This window comes from Pelodiscus sinensis, chromosome 2 (genome assembly GCF_052426305.1).
Source record: "Pelodiscus sinensis isolate ZL-2025 chromosome 2, ASM5242630v1, whole genome shotgun sequence".
Lineage (NCBI taxonomy): Eukaryota > Metazoa > Chordata > Testudines > Trionychidae > Pelodiscus > Pelodiscus sinensis.
The window spans coordinates 217,377,683-217,392,233 of NC_143053.1; the positions used below are offsets into that span (position 1 = coordinate 217,377,683).

Consider the following 14,551-nt stretch of genomic DNA (forward strand, 5'->3'; position numbering starts at 1 on the left):
TGAAACAAGGATGTATTTTGGATAGAGCTGCAGTAGCCATGAGATATCTTCTCTTTGGATTCTCATGGATAAAGAGCATTGAGGTGATGTAGATGACCAGGTTAACCAAAAGAATCTTAACCAGAAAGGATCATGTGCACCTTCTTAAAGGGAAAAGACTTGTTAAGAGGATCAGTCAAGACATCCAAATGCGGAACTAGAAATGGGATCATGTTAGTATCCACCAGAGCATCCTGTATAAACAAAATCACCCATGGAGAAGATTCTGTGCCTCCTGAAACAGCAGCAGGCCACAGCCTAAGCTACCATGTTCTGAACAAGGAACAGCAGAATTAGATGCAAGGAATTTTATTATAGGTTCTGTGGACCCATCTGCACCAGTGGCAGCTGGTCTCTCACCAATGTCAGCAGGAAGTGTGGTTGACTGAACTGCAGCAGCTTGATCCAGTGTTGCAAACTGGATCAAGTCTGCAGTTCAGTGTGTTTTTTCCAAGAGAAAGAGAATTTCAGCCAATATCACAATGACATTAGAATCTCCAGTTCTCTCATGAATTTCAGCCCTGGCTGCTACAAAACTCTTGCCTTCTGGGGAAGGGCATATGCTACTGTAGGAGACAGACAGAGCTCTCTGTCCTACTCCCATCAGGAGTAGCAGGGGCCACACACACTATAGGCAAACTAGGCAGCAGCAGCGGGCAGCATATCCTGCCTAAGTGGCAGGAGCTGCTACATCAAACCACTCTGGAGGAAGTGGAGGGTGGGCACAACTACTGAACCATCAGGCTTGGTTCGCCCCCACCACCCTTCAGGGGGCATGGCTCCCCAGTTGAGTACCACTGTTCTAGGGAAGGTGGAAGGATGGTAGTAGACTGAAGTGTTTCCTATGGAGGCAGATTGTCTTGAGTGGCCTCTGAGGATGCCATTCTCCCTGCCTCCTATCCCCTTTTGGGAACAACATGGTATCTTTTCCTCCCTCTCTGAAATATCAAGCCTGGGAAGGGGCAAGAAGGGGGTGAAGAGCCCCTATAGCTGCAGCAGGAGCAGAGGTTAGAGGAGTGGAGCATAACTGGTGTTGGGGTCCAAGGGATCAGCAGATGACAGGGCAGAACTGATGTGGGGTGAGGGTGCAGAAAAGTGTGGGTAAATGATAGCTCCTACAGAGGCCATACCACCTTTTACTATATATTTGAGAGAATGCACACATATGGGGGGATGATGGCAGTGACAAAGAAGAGGAGGGGAAGGGCAGTTAAAAAAAACAAAAAAAACCCCTACATTTACCAAAGCCACAATATAATGTCTATACCCCTCGCCCCACAAGCCTCATGATTTTCAAGGGGTGCTGTGTCATCTGATGCATGATATTTTGAACTTCTTGGCTTGGCAACACTGTTGATCTGGTAACTGGCCAGCAACTTCATTAGGAGGTATTAACCCACACAGCAGGACTGAAGCCATTTCACAAATGGGATAAAAAAAAATAGAACCAGCTAGGCACGTCTCCAAGCAAAATTCTTCTACTCAGTACTTAGGCCTGTTAATTCAGTAGAGATGGGCTAGAGTGAAAGGAAGAATTCAAGGTCAGACATCTTAGCCCAGAGACACTGGCCCAATTACTGATATTGCCTGAGATGCTGATAGTCTTCTCTGATCTGGCATCAGATGGAGGATTTCTTTCACTGCATCTGTGAGGATGGGATAAGGTCTGATCAAGTGGGAAATGCCAAGACCCTAGACAGCTGCTCAATTTTTTACTAGATTTACAATAATAAGTGGTTAAAGCAGAGTACCACAAATAATTGTATATACCCAATTCCTTGTTCTCCAAACATATCTCTGATTGTTTCTGCATTTGGCCCATAAAATAAAACCACATCAGAAGGATACATGGGAAACGAAACAGCATATTAAATTCACTACTGATAAATGCAAATTAATTCTCATTGGAAAATAATCCCAACTATACACACCAAATGCTGGTGTCTAAATTAGCTGTTATTACTCAAGGAGAAGATCTTTGGTTCACTGTGGATAATTCTCAATGTGCAGTGATAGTCAAAAAAGTTAGCAATGTTAGGAACCATAAGGAATGGGGTAGATAATAAGACAGAAAATATCATATCATCACTATATAAACTCATATTGCCCCCAAAGCTTGAATACTGCTTGCAGTTCCGGTCACTCCAACTCAAAAAGATCTCTTAGATTTGGAGAAAGTACAGAGAAAGGCAACAAAAATGATTCGGGATATAGAGAATCTTCCATATGAAGAGAGATTAAAAAGATTGACACTGGTCAGTTTACAAAAGAGATGACTAAGAGGCATATGAGCCGGGTCTATAAAATCAAGAGTGGTGTAGAAATATTTTTTACCCCTTTGCATAATCCAAAGAAATTAAGAGGCAGCAAGTTTAGAGCTAACAGAGAAGAGAAGCACTTCTTCCCACAACATGCAGTCTCTGCTATGGAACAAAAATTTAACTAGGTTCAAACAAGAGCTAGAAGAGCTCATGGAGCATAGGTCATGGACGAAACCCATGCCATGGGTATCCCTAAGCCTCTGATGCCAAAGCTAGGACTAGATGACAGGGGATCGATCATTCACTAATTGCCCTCTTCTGTTCATTCCCTCTGAAGCATCTGACACTGGCCACTGTCAAAAGACAGGGGAAATTGGGCTACATGGACCGTTGTTCTGACTCAAATATGATCATTTTTATGTTCTTTTATCCGAGGAAGGAAAGATCCTATCCTGATTACTGACCTATTGGGGGCGAGGGGGTGGAGGGGTGGAGAGAGCAGATATAGATAAAAATGCCCAGAATGTCTACATATTAGATACCAGTTGCCACTAGGTGGCCCCAAAACAAGTTGCCTGCAGCTTGTTAGTTTTCCTTCTATATCGGAGACAACTAGTGCCAGGAGAGAAGTGGTCTCAATAGGGCCAATAGAAAAGCATATATCCAGCTATGAGCACATCCTCATAATAATAGAATATACCATTTTTTAAAGTTTATCCTGTACAGACTAACTTAGCTACCCCTCTGAAGCTTTTGAACATGGAGGAGGAAGTAATTGGTCTCTTCCCACCTTGTACTTTACTCAGGGACTGTGCCAAAGCCATAAATGAGTTCATAATAAATACTTATACACCCACCCAGATTTCATCAGATCACAGTCATCATTTACTACATATTTGTAAAATGCTCGGTCGGCACCCTGGGACCCCCAAAAGCTCAAGCCCTCTATGCTCTCTACAGTAATGATGTTTTTTACTTTCATTTTTGTTTAACTTCTCTGAACAGCTTGTTTGTTTGCATATGGATCACTTCTTTACAACAGTGCTCATGTCCCAGGTTTGCTTGAAAAACCAGGCTGAGAAAGCTAATACTTGAGCACAGGGAGACACTGTAAGGGCATCAGGATTACAACATTTTGGAACTGAGATAGGAAGGCATCTGTCTCACATTTGGCCTTTTTTGCACTTTTAAAATTAAGTACTTAGATGAAAAACACCGTTGAAAATCAATCCAGCAGGCTATTTACAAGATTGGATAAAAGCACTTGCAAATACAAATGGGACGGTTTTGGTAGAGAGCAGGGCTGAGAGAGATGACACAGCAGACAACTTTCAAACTGCTTTTATGATTTGGAGTATACAACACTATCTCAAAGGAACAAAAGGCTGAGATATATCCTTTTAGTGAAGGCTGATCAAAACAGGTGAGAAATCCGAATGGCCTTTTGGAGTGAAATTAATGATAAAAAATATTTCCCATTTACAGACTAAGCAAGCCCCAGAAATGAAACAGACGGATATCATAGAACTAATTCTCTATAGCTGGTATAAGAAGTGAATTCACCACCTAGCCTGAGAGAAGTTAATTCACATTTGAGGATATTCTCTCTCTCTCTCTCTTCTGACCAATTGCAACAGAATATCCTGAACATCATTGCTTTGGAATAACTGCAACACATAGCAATTAGGCCTATGGACACAGGAATGTAGAAGCAGCACTGTTTTTCAGATGTTACTCATCTCTCCTTAGTAAAATGTGATTAGTTTCCTGAGGAAGTGACCTTGTTTTACTAAATTAAAAATTAGGTTCCTACATCTGAATGCAGACAACAAATAAAATGAAATTCTGTTTAAACTTTGCTTCCCCCGCCCCCCAACTCCACAGATACTTAATTAAGTTGCCAGAATTTTTTACCACAGTCACTATTTATTACTGATACCTTCTGCTCAAATTCCATTGTTTTATGCTTTTAAGCAGCTAAGCTTATAACATCAAAGTCTTCCTTGAGCGGATGTTAATGTTGTAATCATCAGCACTCTCCATGCACTTCTTTCCTTTCAAATGATTTGTTGCCTTACTCTTTGCAACTAGTAGGCTTAAATGGGTGTTCATATTTTCATGTTTAAATGCGAATGTTACTTTCTCAGGACTCTGCTCAACACACAGAAATTTTGCTTAAGGAGTGCTGAACAAACTGTTGGAAAAAAGAAAATATATTCTATGTTTTCTATTTTTAAATACAAGAAACTCATAAATCTTGGACACAGATGGAATCAATTCAAATATGGCAAGATCATTTCAGGTTCACTGTATTGTACTCTGGGAATAAGGAAACAGAGATGAAGCCATTTCAAAATTATAAATCTGAGGTGCGTTAAAATAAAGCATTAGCTCCTCTACTTCTGCAAAGCAAGGTCACTCAGTCAAGTTCACTCGGAAAATCTTTTATAGGGTGTACAGAAAGGATGTGATCTCATTGGAGAGGGTCCAGCAGAGGGCAACCAAAATGCTGAGGGGGCTGGAGCACATGCCCTGTGAGGAGAGGCTGAGGGATTCGGGCTTGTTTAATCTGCAGAAGAAAGAGTGAGGAGGGATCTGATAGCAACCCTTAACTACCTGAAGGGAAGTTCCAAAGAGGATGGAGAGGAGTTGCTCTTAGTAGTGACAAATGGCAGAACAAGGAGCAATGATCTCAAGTTGCAGTGGGAGAGATCAAGGTTGGATATTATGAAAAACTATTTTCCTAGGAAGGTGGTGAACCACTAGAAGGGGTTACCTTGGGAGGTGGTGGAATCTCCATCCCTAGAGGTTTTTAAGTCCCAGCTTGACAAAGCCCTGGCTGGATTGATTTAGCTGGAATTGGTCCTGCTTTGGGCAGGGGAGTGGACTCAATGACCTCCTGAGATTTCTTCCAGTTCTAGGATTCTAGTTCAGCCTTGTGCAGAGGATCCATCTAAGCACTATAGGAAGGGTAAGGGGCTGCTGGAGCAGCTGGAAAAGACTATGCAACCCTTGTGCTCGATGGCCACGCTCAGATCAGTATGAGAAACAGCTTTCTGGATAGTGAAAGGGCCATGTTCCTAATCAGATCCAATGACTCTAGCAGTCTGAACAAGTGACTTTTTTCAGCACAGACCATAGGATGCCATACATGATATGACGCAAGGCTTGCTTCAGGCCCGGCGCCTATGCTGTAGGTGTTGGATTTTGCTTCCCCAGATACCCTGTATTTCATTAGCATAAAACCCAGGTACTCGGGATTTACGCAGGTGAGGTAAATTTCACCCCTACTGTTGCATACGACAGAGCCTATGCTTTTTTGAAATGTTTAGAAAGGCTTATTTGACATCCAACATTTTGCCAAGAATATCAAGTGCACTAAGGAGGAAGGAGAGGCAAAGGGATCTCTGAGCATACACTTGCAGTAGAGAGAGGCTTTTTTCCCATGGGGAAGGGCAGTTGTTTTTCAACCCCCCATGTAAGAGTACATGGGAATTAAGGGTGCTCAGCCCCTTACAGCAACAAGTCCTTATAGAAAGGAGGGATAGCTCTGTGGTTTGAGCATTGGTCCCCTAAACCTAGGGTTGAGAGTTCAATCCTTGTGGAGGCCATTTGGGGCAAAGATTTGTCCGGGATGGTACTTGGTCCTGCTGTGAAGGCAGAGGATTGGACTCAATGAGCCTTCCAATCCTAGGAGATAGGCAATCTCCATTATTTATCTTTTAATTTAATTTATGTCCCATACAGAAGAAAACAGTCCTTAGCCAGGATAACTTTAGGTTGAAAATATCTGCACATTTTACAGGGGTAGAGAAAGACTGAAAAACAAAGAGTACTCTATGCACCCTTATGGAAAAGGGGGAATGTGTTAAGTGACCATTTACCATTTATCCATTTATATTTTTCCCCTTGTTACTACATTTTTATGGTTGGTATGTGCTCAGAGCTGGCAAAAGCCATGCTCTGTAACAGAGGAAACAAAAACAAATCCAACACAATGGCCATTTTTAAAATAACATGCCTGTGTTACATTTCACTAAATGCCAGCTGTCAATTTATTTCCCAGTGTCCCTTTGCAAAATCTGAAGAACAAACTTTACTGCTCAATGCATTTCTAAGCCCTTTTCTAAAGTGAAAGTTTCTTGACTGCCACCTACTGTTCAAACCATTTTATCACTTCTTTTTTAGTGATACAAGATCCACCAAAGCCAAAAACATTTGCATTGTTTCCACCTTTAATATCCCAGGGAATTAAACAACAAATGTCTTTGGAATTTTTCTGAAAATAGCATTTTCTTTAATAAGAATTAAATTTACACAAAACTATTTTGCATTTTAAGAAAAAAATTATCTAGAAAGTTTCAGAGGGGTAGCCCTGTTAGTCTATAACTGGAAAAACTTAAAAAACAACAAATATCCTTGCAGCACCTTCGAGACTAACCATCTACATTTTTTGTTAGTCTCTAAGGTGCTGCAAGACTATTTGTTGTTTTTTAAGTTTATCTAGAAAGTGTTTGGATAAAACCCCTCCAGTATTAAATAGTTGTTATTATTGAAGGATTCCTATAATATTCTATGACAGGTAGCTATGTCATCTTCTTTCTTTCCAGATCTGTTGGATGACTTCAGCCCCAGTCCTGCAAACACTTACAAACATGCTTACCTTTACACACTTCTGGGGTCAATGTTAATTATGACCTCACCTGAATAAAATCTGGACTCTATTACAGCTCACTAAAGCTGGGTACCTTCTTCCAGCCTAAATGATGCATATCTCTAACTACTTTATAAGTCATATTTAAAATAGAAGTCTATTGTGGAAGACATAAAACAGCAGTATTCTGGTGGCAAACTGCTTTGTAAGAGTTACCTGCTAGACTGTGTTTGTTAAATAGCAAAGAAAACTTTTTAATGGTTAGATCTACTCGACTGCTGAACAGGTTCCCAAAAGCAGTAGCAGAAACACCATGGCTGCGTCTAGACTGGCAAGTTTTTCCGTAAAAGCAGCCACTTTTGCAGAAAAACTTGCCAGCTGTCTACACTGGCCACTTGACTTTGTGCAAAAGCACTGACGTTCTACTGTCCGAAATCAGTGCTTCTTGCGCAAATGCTTTGACGTTCCCATTCGGGCAAAAGCCCTTTTCCGGAAATGCTTTTGCTCAAAAGGGCCAGTGTAGACAGCTGAAAACTGTTTTGTGCAAAAAAGCCCCGATGGCGAAAATGGCAATGGGGCTTTCTTGCGCAAAACCGCGTCTAGATTGGCACAGACGCTTTTCTGCAAAAAGTGCGTTTGCGGAAAAGTGTCCGTGCCAATCTAGACGCTCTTTTCCGCAAATGCTTTTAACGGAAAAACTTTTCCATTAAAATCATTTGCGGAAAATCATGTCAGTCTAGACGTAGCCCATCAGTTTGGCCATTTAAAACCAGACTGTGGAAATTGTTAGATAATAAAGAAACAGTGGCAGAGGAATAAAATGTTTCTGTTTTCTGCTTCCAGAATACCTTTTGATATCACTTTGGTTCCTCTCATCAGTACATTATATCTCAGGGTGTGTTTAGACTATATCCCTCTTTCGACAGGTGGATGTAAATTAGACACTTGGAAATAGCAAATGAAGCCGGGATTTGAATATCCAACACTTCATTTGCATATTTTCATCATGGCACTCTTTCAAAAAAGCGCTATTTCGAAAGTGAAACTGCAGTCTAGACACGGTTCTTTAGAAAATAGAAGCTTTTTTCGAAAGATCCTGACAGGAAATGTAAGATGCCTAGTGCAACATGTCATTTTAATGTGCTCCAAAGGGAAGTTTTGGTCAAAAGTCAAACACCAACTAACAGACTGACATGTGAAATACTAGGAATGCACTGCTGTATTATCACAATGCATTTGCTGTCTTCCAACACTGTACAGATTATTTTGGAACAATGCTGCAGAAGTCCATTAGCAAGTAAGTAAACTTGCCCAAAAGTATGAGCATCATCTCAAAACCCTTCGGTCAGCTAGAACATAAGGTTTTCAAATTTGTTTTTTTGGAAGGAGTGAAATCTTGATAACCTCTTGTTTAAACTTACCCGGCTTGAAATGGGGTAAAGAATGGACTCCGGGCCACGTATCTTCATTTGGTGTTCCAAGTACCTGTTAGGAAAAAAAGACTCCTGTAATTTTAGCACTGGCAATACCTGGCTCTTATATAGAGCAATGGTTCTCAAACTTTTTGACCTCTGCACCGCCTGGCTCAATGTAAACCTTTCCGCAGACCACCAGTTGGTAATGGAAACTCACCATTAATTATATAATTATACTCAAGCTATTTTGCTAATGCTGCAACTAGGGAGAACGGTTTAATTTAAATTATTAAACAGACTAAGCATTATAACTCTCCCATAGTTATTTTATCAAACTTCATTTTAAATAAAGTAAAATATTAAGTTACATCCAACACAAAAGGTTTCAATGTTTTCTCTATTTATGGCAGAAGTGGGGAACCTCCTGTTGGGATTGGTCCTGCCTGGAGCAGAGGGCTGGACTTGACGACCTCTTGAGGTCTCTTCCAGCTCTATGATTCTAATCTTTTTTGGGTTGGGGCCACTGACCAACAGAAAAATCAGTTGGGGACCACACAAGTAAGCAGCAAAAAGACTCTCCCAAAAAAAAACCAACCCTCACTGATGTGGCCCCCAACTGAGACACCTCATTCTTGCGGCGCTCCAACCCTCTGGGGCAAGGAGGAGGAACAGGGAGGACTGACGTTCAGGGCTTCCCATAGGCCAGATTTACTATTCTGGGGTTCTGGAGGTAGTGGATTTTATGGACCTCCCCCCTTAGACTCTGGGGTGGGGACAAAAATTAGGGGTTCAATATGCGGGACAGGGTTGCCAGCAAGTGGGATAGGGATGGGGTGCAAGATTTGGGAGGGAGGTGAAGTGCAGAAGTGTCAGCCGACGGTCAGGGCAGTGTGTGTGCTGAGAAAAGGTTTAACATCCGTGACTTTACTGCTAGGACCGGGGTCCCGTCGCAGAGGGCAGCCAACAGGCTGACAGACGCCCCTGTTTATAGGAAGAGCTTATTACACCTCAGATTTTAGCTGCTAGGATACAGGATCCCTTTGCAGCGGGCAGTCTAGGGAAGACTGAGAGATGCCCCAACGGATCTGTCACCTGGGAGTAACACGATCCAAACGCCCAAGCTCTTCCTATACCTGTCCCTTATGACCGGCTGAAGTTCTTTTAAATTGTGCTTGGTTCTCTTACAGCAACTGAAGGAGTCAGGTTAAAACTTAAACAGTTACAGGTTTATTTTTTAAAAAAAAGCTTATAATTCATATGGTTACAATGGCTATTGCTCTATTTCTTAACTGCTAGCAAATATAGATCTTAAAAATGGTTACAAAGAAAATAAAGATAGAAAATAGAAATAATGGTACCAAGTGACAGCTTAATCTTTAAAGAGCTCTAAGTCTATGTGTACACTTAAGACAAAGGACCACATCCAGGTACAATTTTTACCCCCTTCTGTGCCTCTCGACTCCAGCATGTCAGGCAAGGGCCGGTCCCTCAATTCCTAGGAAAGACGGATACGAGGTGGGCATCCCCATAGAACCTCGGGAGGTCAAACACCAAATCCAACCAGCAGATAGATGGTAGATTGACACTCAGAGTAAATGTGCTGCTGGACCCATCTTTATACCCCTGGGGGCCCGTTTCTTCTTTCTTATTTTAAGATGCCAAATTGTACTGGTTCGTTTTGTGGCGCCAGTTCTTACAAGCAAGTTTCAAGTTAATTTACACTTGTGAGAGATAACTAAATTGTGTGTACTAGACTTTTTTTTTTACTGGGCGAGAGATTCCTCCCCGCCCCCCGAACGGCTGCATGTTCGTATCAATATGGGATTTTAGTCAAAGGCACTCCTCGGCAGCCTCTTGGTCAGCAATTGGCATATCTCTGTTTATAGCCATTCACGGTCACAGCAGCCTGCCATATCCGGGCAAGCAAAAATGGATGTTACAAGGAGGGTTCCTGTCTGGCTACAAGAAGGAGGAGAGATTGCTAGGTCTGGGTGGGAAGTAGGGTGCAGAAGCTGGCTGGGGGTAGGATGTCTGGCCAAAAGGGAGGGTGAAGGAACAAGGGAGGGTGTGTCAGAGCAATCTGGGGGTGAGGGGTTTTGGTGGGGGGAGGGAAGTGAGAGGGAATAGGGTGTGGTGGTCTGGGCATGAGTGCGGATGCTTATCTGACTCCAGATAGCATGCAGCTGTTCCCCCAGTGGGGTGAGGAGGGGGAGGGAGGGAGCTCAGCCCCTCCCAACACAGCAGGGAGCCCTAAGGCTGTAGCACTAGCTCCAGCTTCCCGCTGGATGGGGGTGAGAGGAGGTGAAGACAGACCCAACCTTCCCCGCCAGATTAGGCTCATGGAAAGTGGCAGAGTAAGCAGCTCCATGCTCTGCTGTTGCCCCGGAAGGTGGAGAGGGGTGGGTGGGGGGAGGGAGAGAGAGAGAGAGAGAGAGTGGCAGCACAAAGAGTGCAACTGACGAGCCTGAGTGTGCCCCACCCTGCAGCACCCCTGCCGGGACTGAGATGACAGATCCAAGGCACCAGTCTGGAAGCGTCTCCCACAGGGTTTTGCTTCTGACCATTCCCCACCACCCCGGCAGTGGCAATGGAGGCCACTGTAACAAATAACAAGCAGCCTGCCACCTGGGAGGAGGAAGCAGTGCAGCCAGACAGGGGGCCCCACGTCTGCAGGGGAAGGAAAGGAGGTGCTCATGGTGGGGACTTGCCAGGCAGCAGTGTGCACTGTGCTGGAACTGCAGTGTGAGCTGTAGCCGGTAATGAGGGGCCGTTGGGAGACACCACGCATGCCACGGGCCAGTGGGAAGAATGAGCAGCCAGGACCAGGCCCACACAGTGGCGGTTACAGTGACACCATTTTGGGGACACTTTCCCACGGACCACCTGTAAGTAGTGGTCAGCAGACAGCACTTTGAGAACCACTGATAACAGAGCCATTCTTCCACAGACCTCAAAGCACTTTACAATTCAAACTGTAATTAAGATTAATTAAGGAAGCTCATAGCAAAGTCAGAAACCAGATACAGGAACCCTGACTCCCAGGCCATTACCCTTTGTCAGTAAGATGGATTGTCCATCTAATGACACATATATTAAATCTGACATTTCACTGACAAATGTCAACCTATCTGTACATCACAGAAAGCAGAAATGGCCCACACTAGGCCTTTGAGCTCACTGGTACTTTAGATCTTTATCATCCTAAATAAACTGAATGGCCATATACATATATATTCAGCTCCAAGAGTTTGCTAACTGTTACATAGCATAGTAGATGTATGCAGATTGTGAACCAAAGTCCTACAAATTCCAAAGGAAACAAACTTAAAAAGAATGGCCTTAATTTTACACTAATTTAGTGCTCCTAAAAACTGTGATTGGAGATAGCAATTCTCCATCTATCCACAAAACAGCTTCTTCTTCTATTTTCTTCTGTGCAGGTTCTTATGCTGCCCTTATAATATCTGAGTGTCTTCCACCAGTGTATTTAGTGTTGTGATTAACATCTATCACATGCGGTTTGTTCTCACGCACATGCTTTACCCAGGGGAATTTGCAGCAGCCTATTGTAGAGTAGCTTGAAATTGAAATAGATGGTTAGGCAGGTAGCTTAAATTTTAATTTGTACAATCTTAAATAATTGGGATTTGTATTTGTTGTTCACAGTAACTCTGTTCTATATACAGTAACATTAACATCACAACCAATGGTTTAAAATCTGACTTGTAAAAATATAAATGTTATCTCTAAGGGCTACATTTATTAAAACTATTGAAAATTAATCACTGGAATTTGAATTAACATTAAAAGCAGGTAAATGTACACAACTGAGTATTCTAATTGTTGTTATTAACCAAAAGAATGGTGGTTTGTGCTGATGCTGGGGCACCTGGCAGTAGCCATTGTCAGAAGACAGGATACTGGGCTCGATGGACTTTTTGGTCTGACGTAGTATGGCTGTTCTTATAATTTTCTATATTTATGAAAAGTCAATATACAAAATTCATTTATAAATCTAACTCTCCCAGTTCCAGTACAAGCAGTCGTGTCTCAGACTAAATGCAAAAACAAATTTAAGGATACATTCTAACACCCCTCTATTTTATTGATCGCGCAGGGAGGAGGTAAAAAGAAAAAAAAAATCACCACTGAAAGAGAAAATAAAAAGTAAAGATGGGGGGGCAGTGACGTCATTGTGCTTCTGTTGAGCAAAAAAAAAACCTAATTAGAGCAAAAAGATCCCTCCGAATAACTTTAAAAGAATGCTGGTTTCTTGTTGTAGAGATCTGACGCAGCAGTTATGATTTCTTTTAGTGCACAAAAGTCAGGTGTATCACTACAAGCAGAACCTGAATATTTACAAGCTGTGACCAAGAGCACGCCTTCCCATCTGCACCTTGCAAGAAGAATATGACCTTTCCTTCACAATGTGCATCTTGCCAGACTATCCATGCCTTCTCACCTCAAAACTGGATTACTGTATTGTGCTCTATATGGGGGGGGAGGGGGGGGTCACTCACTGACACCACCTGGAACTCAGGACACAGATGCTTGTTGACTAAATGCCATTGCACTTTTCAGGGCATTTTACATCTGTGTTCAAAGAATTGCACTGGCTACGCTCAAGTATCTGTGTGAAACCAAAATGATTGTTTTGGCCTACAAAACCCTTTATAATTTGGACCTGGCTGCTTGAGAGACTGCCTCCTTTCCAGGCAGAGGCAATTACAGTACAGCCCGCTCAATGAAAGAAGAGGGAGCTACTGGCAAAGGGTCCCTCCAAAGGGTCTTCAGCTCTGGAATTCACTCACATCCCTTGGTTTACCAGAATCACTTTTGTTTAGCTTCAATGCAGGCAGCAAGCCTCTCTTTTCTCTGAGGCCTTTGGGAATGGGGTGTGCAAAGGAGATTTCATTCAAACCTGCCATAGAAATGTTTTTAATTTTTTTTCATTGTGTCTGTCACATGCAATATACCTCTCTGTATTGAATGTTGGAATGGCCTGAGCAATCTGTGATATTTATTATGAAAATTAATTTTATGTAAGGTCAACCAGAGCATTGGCAGAGATCTGTGCATGTTAGCTTACAGCTGAGGTTTTAGAGCTCTTGCTCTGACATTGATTTGCTTTCTGATCTTCAGCAAGCCATTTAACCTCTGAGCCTCCGTTTTCCTATCTCTGAAATGGATACAATAATATTCACCTACAAACTATGCAGCAAGCTTTAACTCTTTGGCTATTTACAGCAAAAATGCAAAATTATCACCTATTTGCTGAAGAGGTTTCTAATTAAAAGGGGATCCTTTTAGGTATATGAATAGTAATCCAAACAAAGACAGTAAGCAATGAAAGCACTTACAATGCGACACACGTAATGAAAAACAATGGGGAGCAGGGAGTGATGGGCAGGAAAAATAAGAATATACGGCTACTCAGTGATGGTGATTGCATTACAGTTTTATTTGTAATTAATGTTTATAAAAATTGTTTTCCATATTTAAAAAAATGTTTAATTCTTTTTGAGTAAAAAGTGCTGTGCGTTAGAACAGTGGCATATTCACAGGCCAACTTCCCCTTCCTTCTCATCTGTATTATGAGCTGGGGGGGGGGGGGGGGAGAGAGAGAGAGAGAGAGAGAGAGAGAGAGTGTGTGTGTGTGTGTGTGTGTGTGTGTGTAATGCTCAAACAAGGGGTTTGACATTTCATAAAAGCTCTTTGTAAAGCTATTTTCTTCTGGTGTTTCTAGCTCTGCAAAATCAGTTCTTCTAACTAGCAACATGCACTGTAATTATGTCATACCAGCAGAGGGAGCCAGTGGATTAAAAGAAAGATTTTTTTCAAGGTCTCCCAAGTAAAGCAGTAAGTGTGCTTGAAAACTGTGTATTTTATAGCACACTTCAACTCCTCCTCCTATAGGCATTAGAATTAGGGAGGGAGGTGCTGCTGTACCCCTTGACTTGGTTTCCATTATGTACAGAGTTTACAGTTTCATTCAATGGCTCTCAGCAAACCCACCATAAAAACTGTTCCAAACCCACTGAACAAGTAACTGTATCAATAAAAAAAAAGTTATTTCAGGCCCACTCAGTAAGATCCTTTTTTCTATTTTGTTAAATGTCCGGTATTGTAGATAAGATTCACGTATACTATTACACACACACTTCAGTCAGTAGCTATAATAA

General features: G+C 42.2%; 1 protein-coding gene across 3 annotated transcripts in view; it reads right to left on the reverse strand.

The window, feature by feature from the left end:
- CDK14 (cyclin dependent kinase 14) overlaps nucleotides 1–14,551 on the reverse strand; it is a 530,833-nt gene that overhangs the window by 146,692 nt on the left and 369,590 nt on the right. For all 3 annotated transcript variants that reach the window (XM_075922396.2, XM_014569231.3, XM_075922397.2), the window contains one exon: nucleotides 8,376–8,439. In XM_075922396.2, coding sequence (XP_075778511.2) covers nucleotides 8,376–8,439 — 64 coding nt within the window. The remainder of the gene's footprint in view (nucleotides 1–8,375; nucleotides 8,440–14,551) is intronic.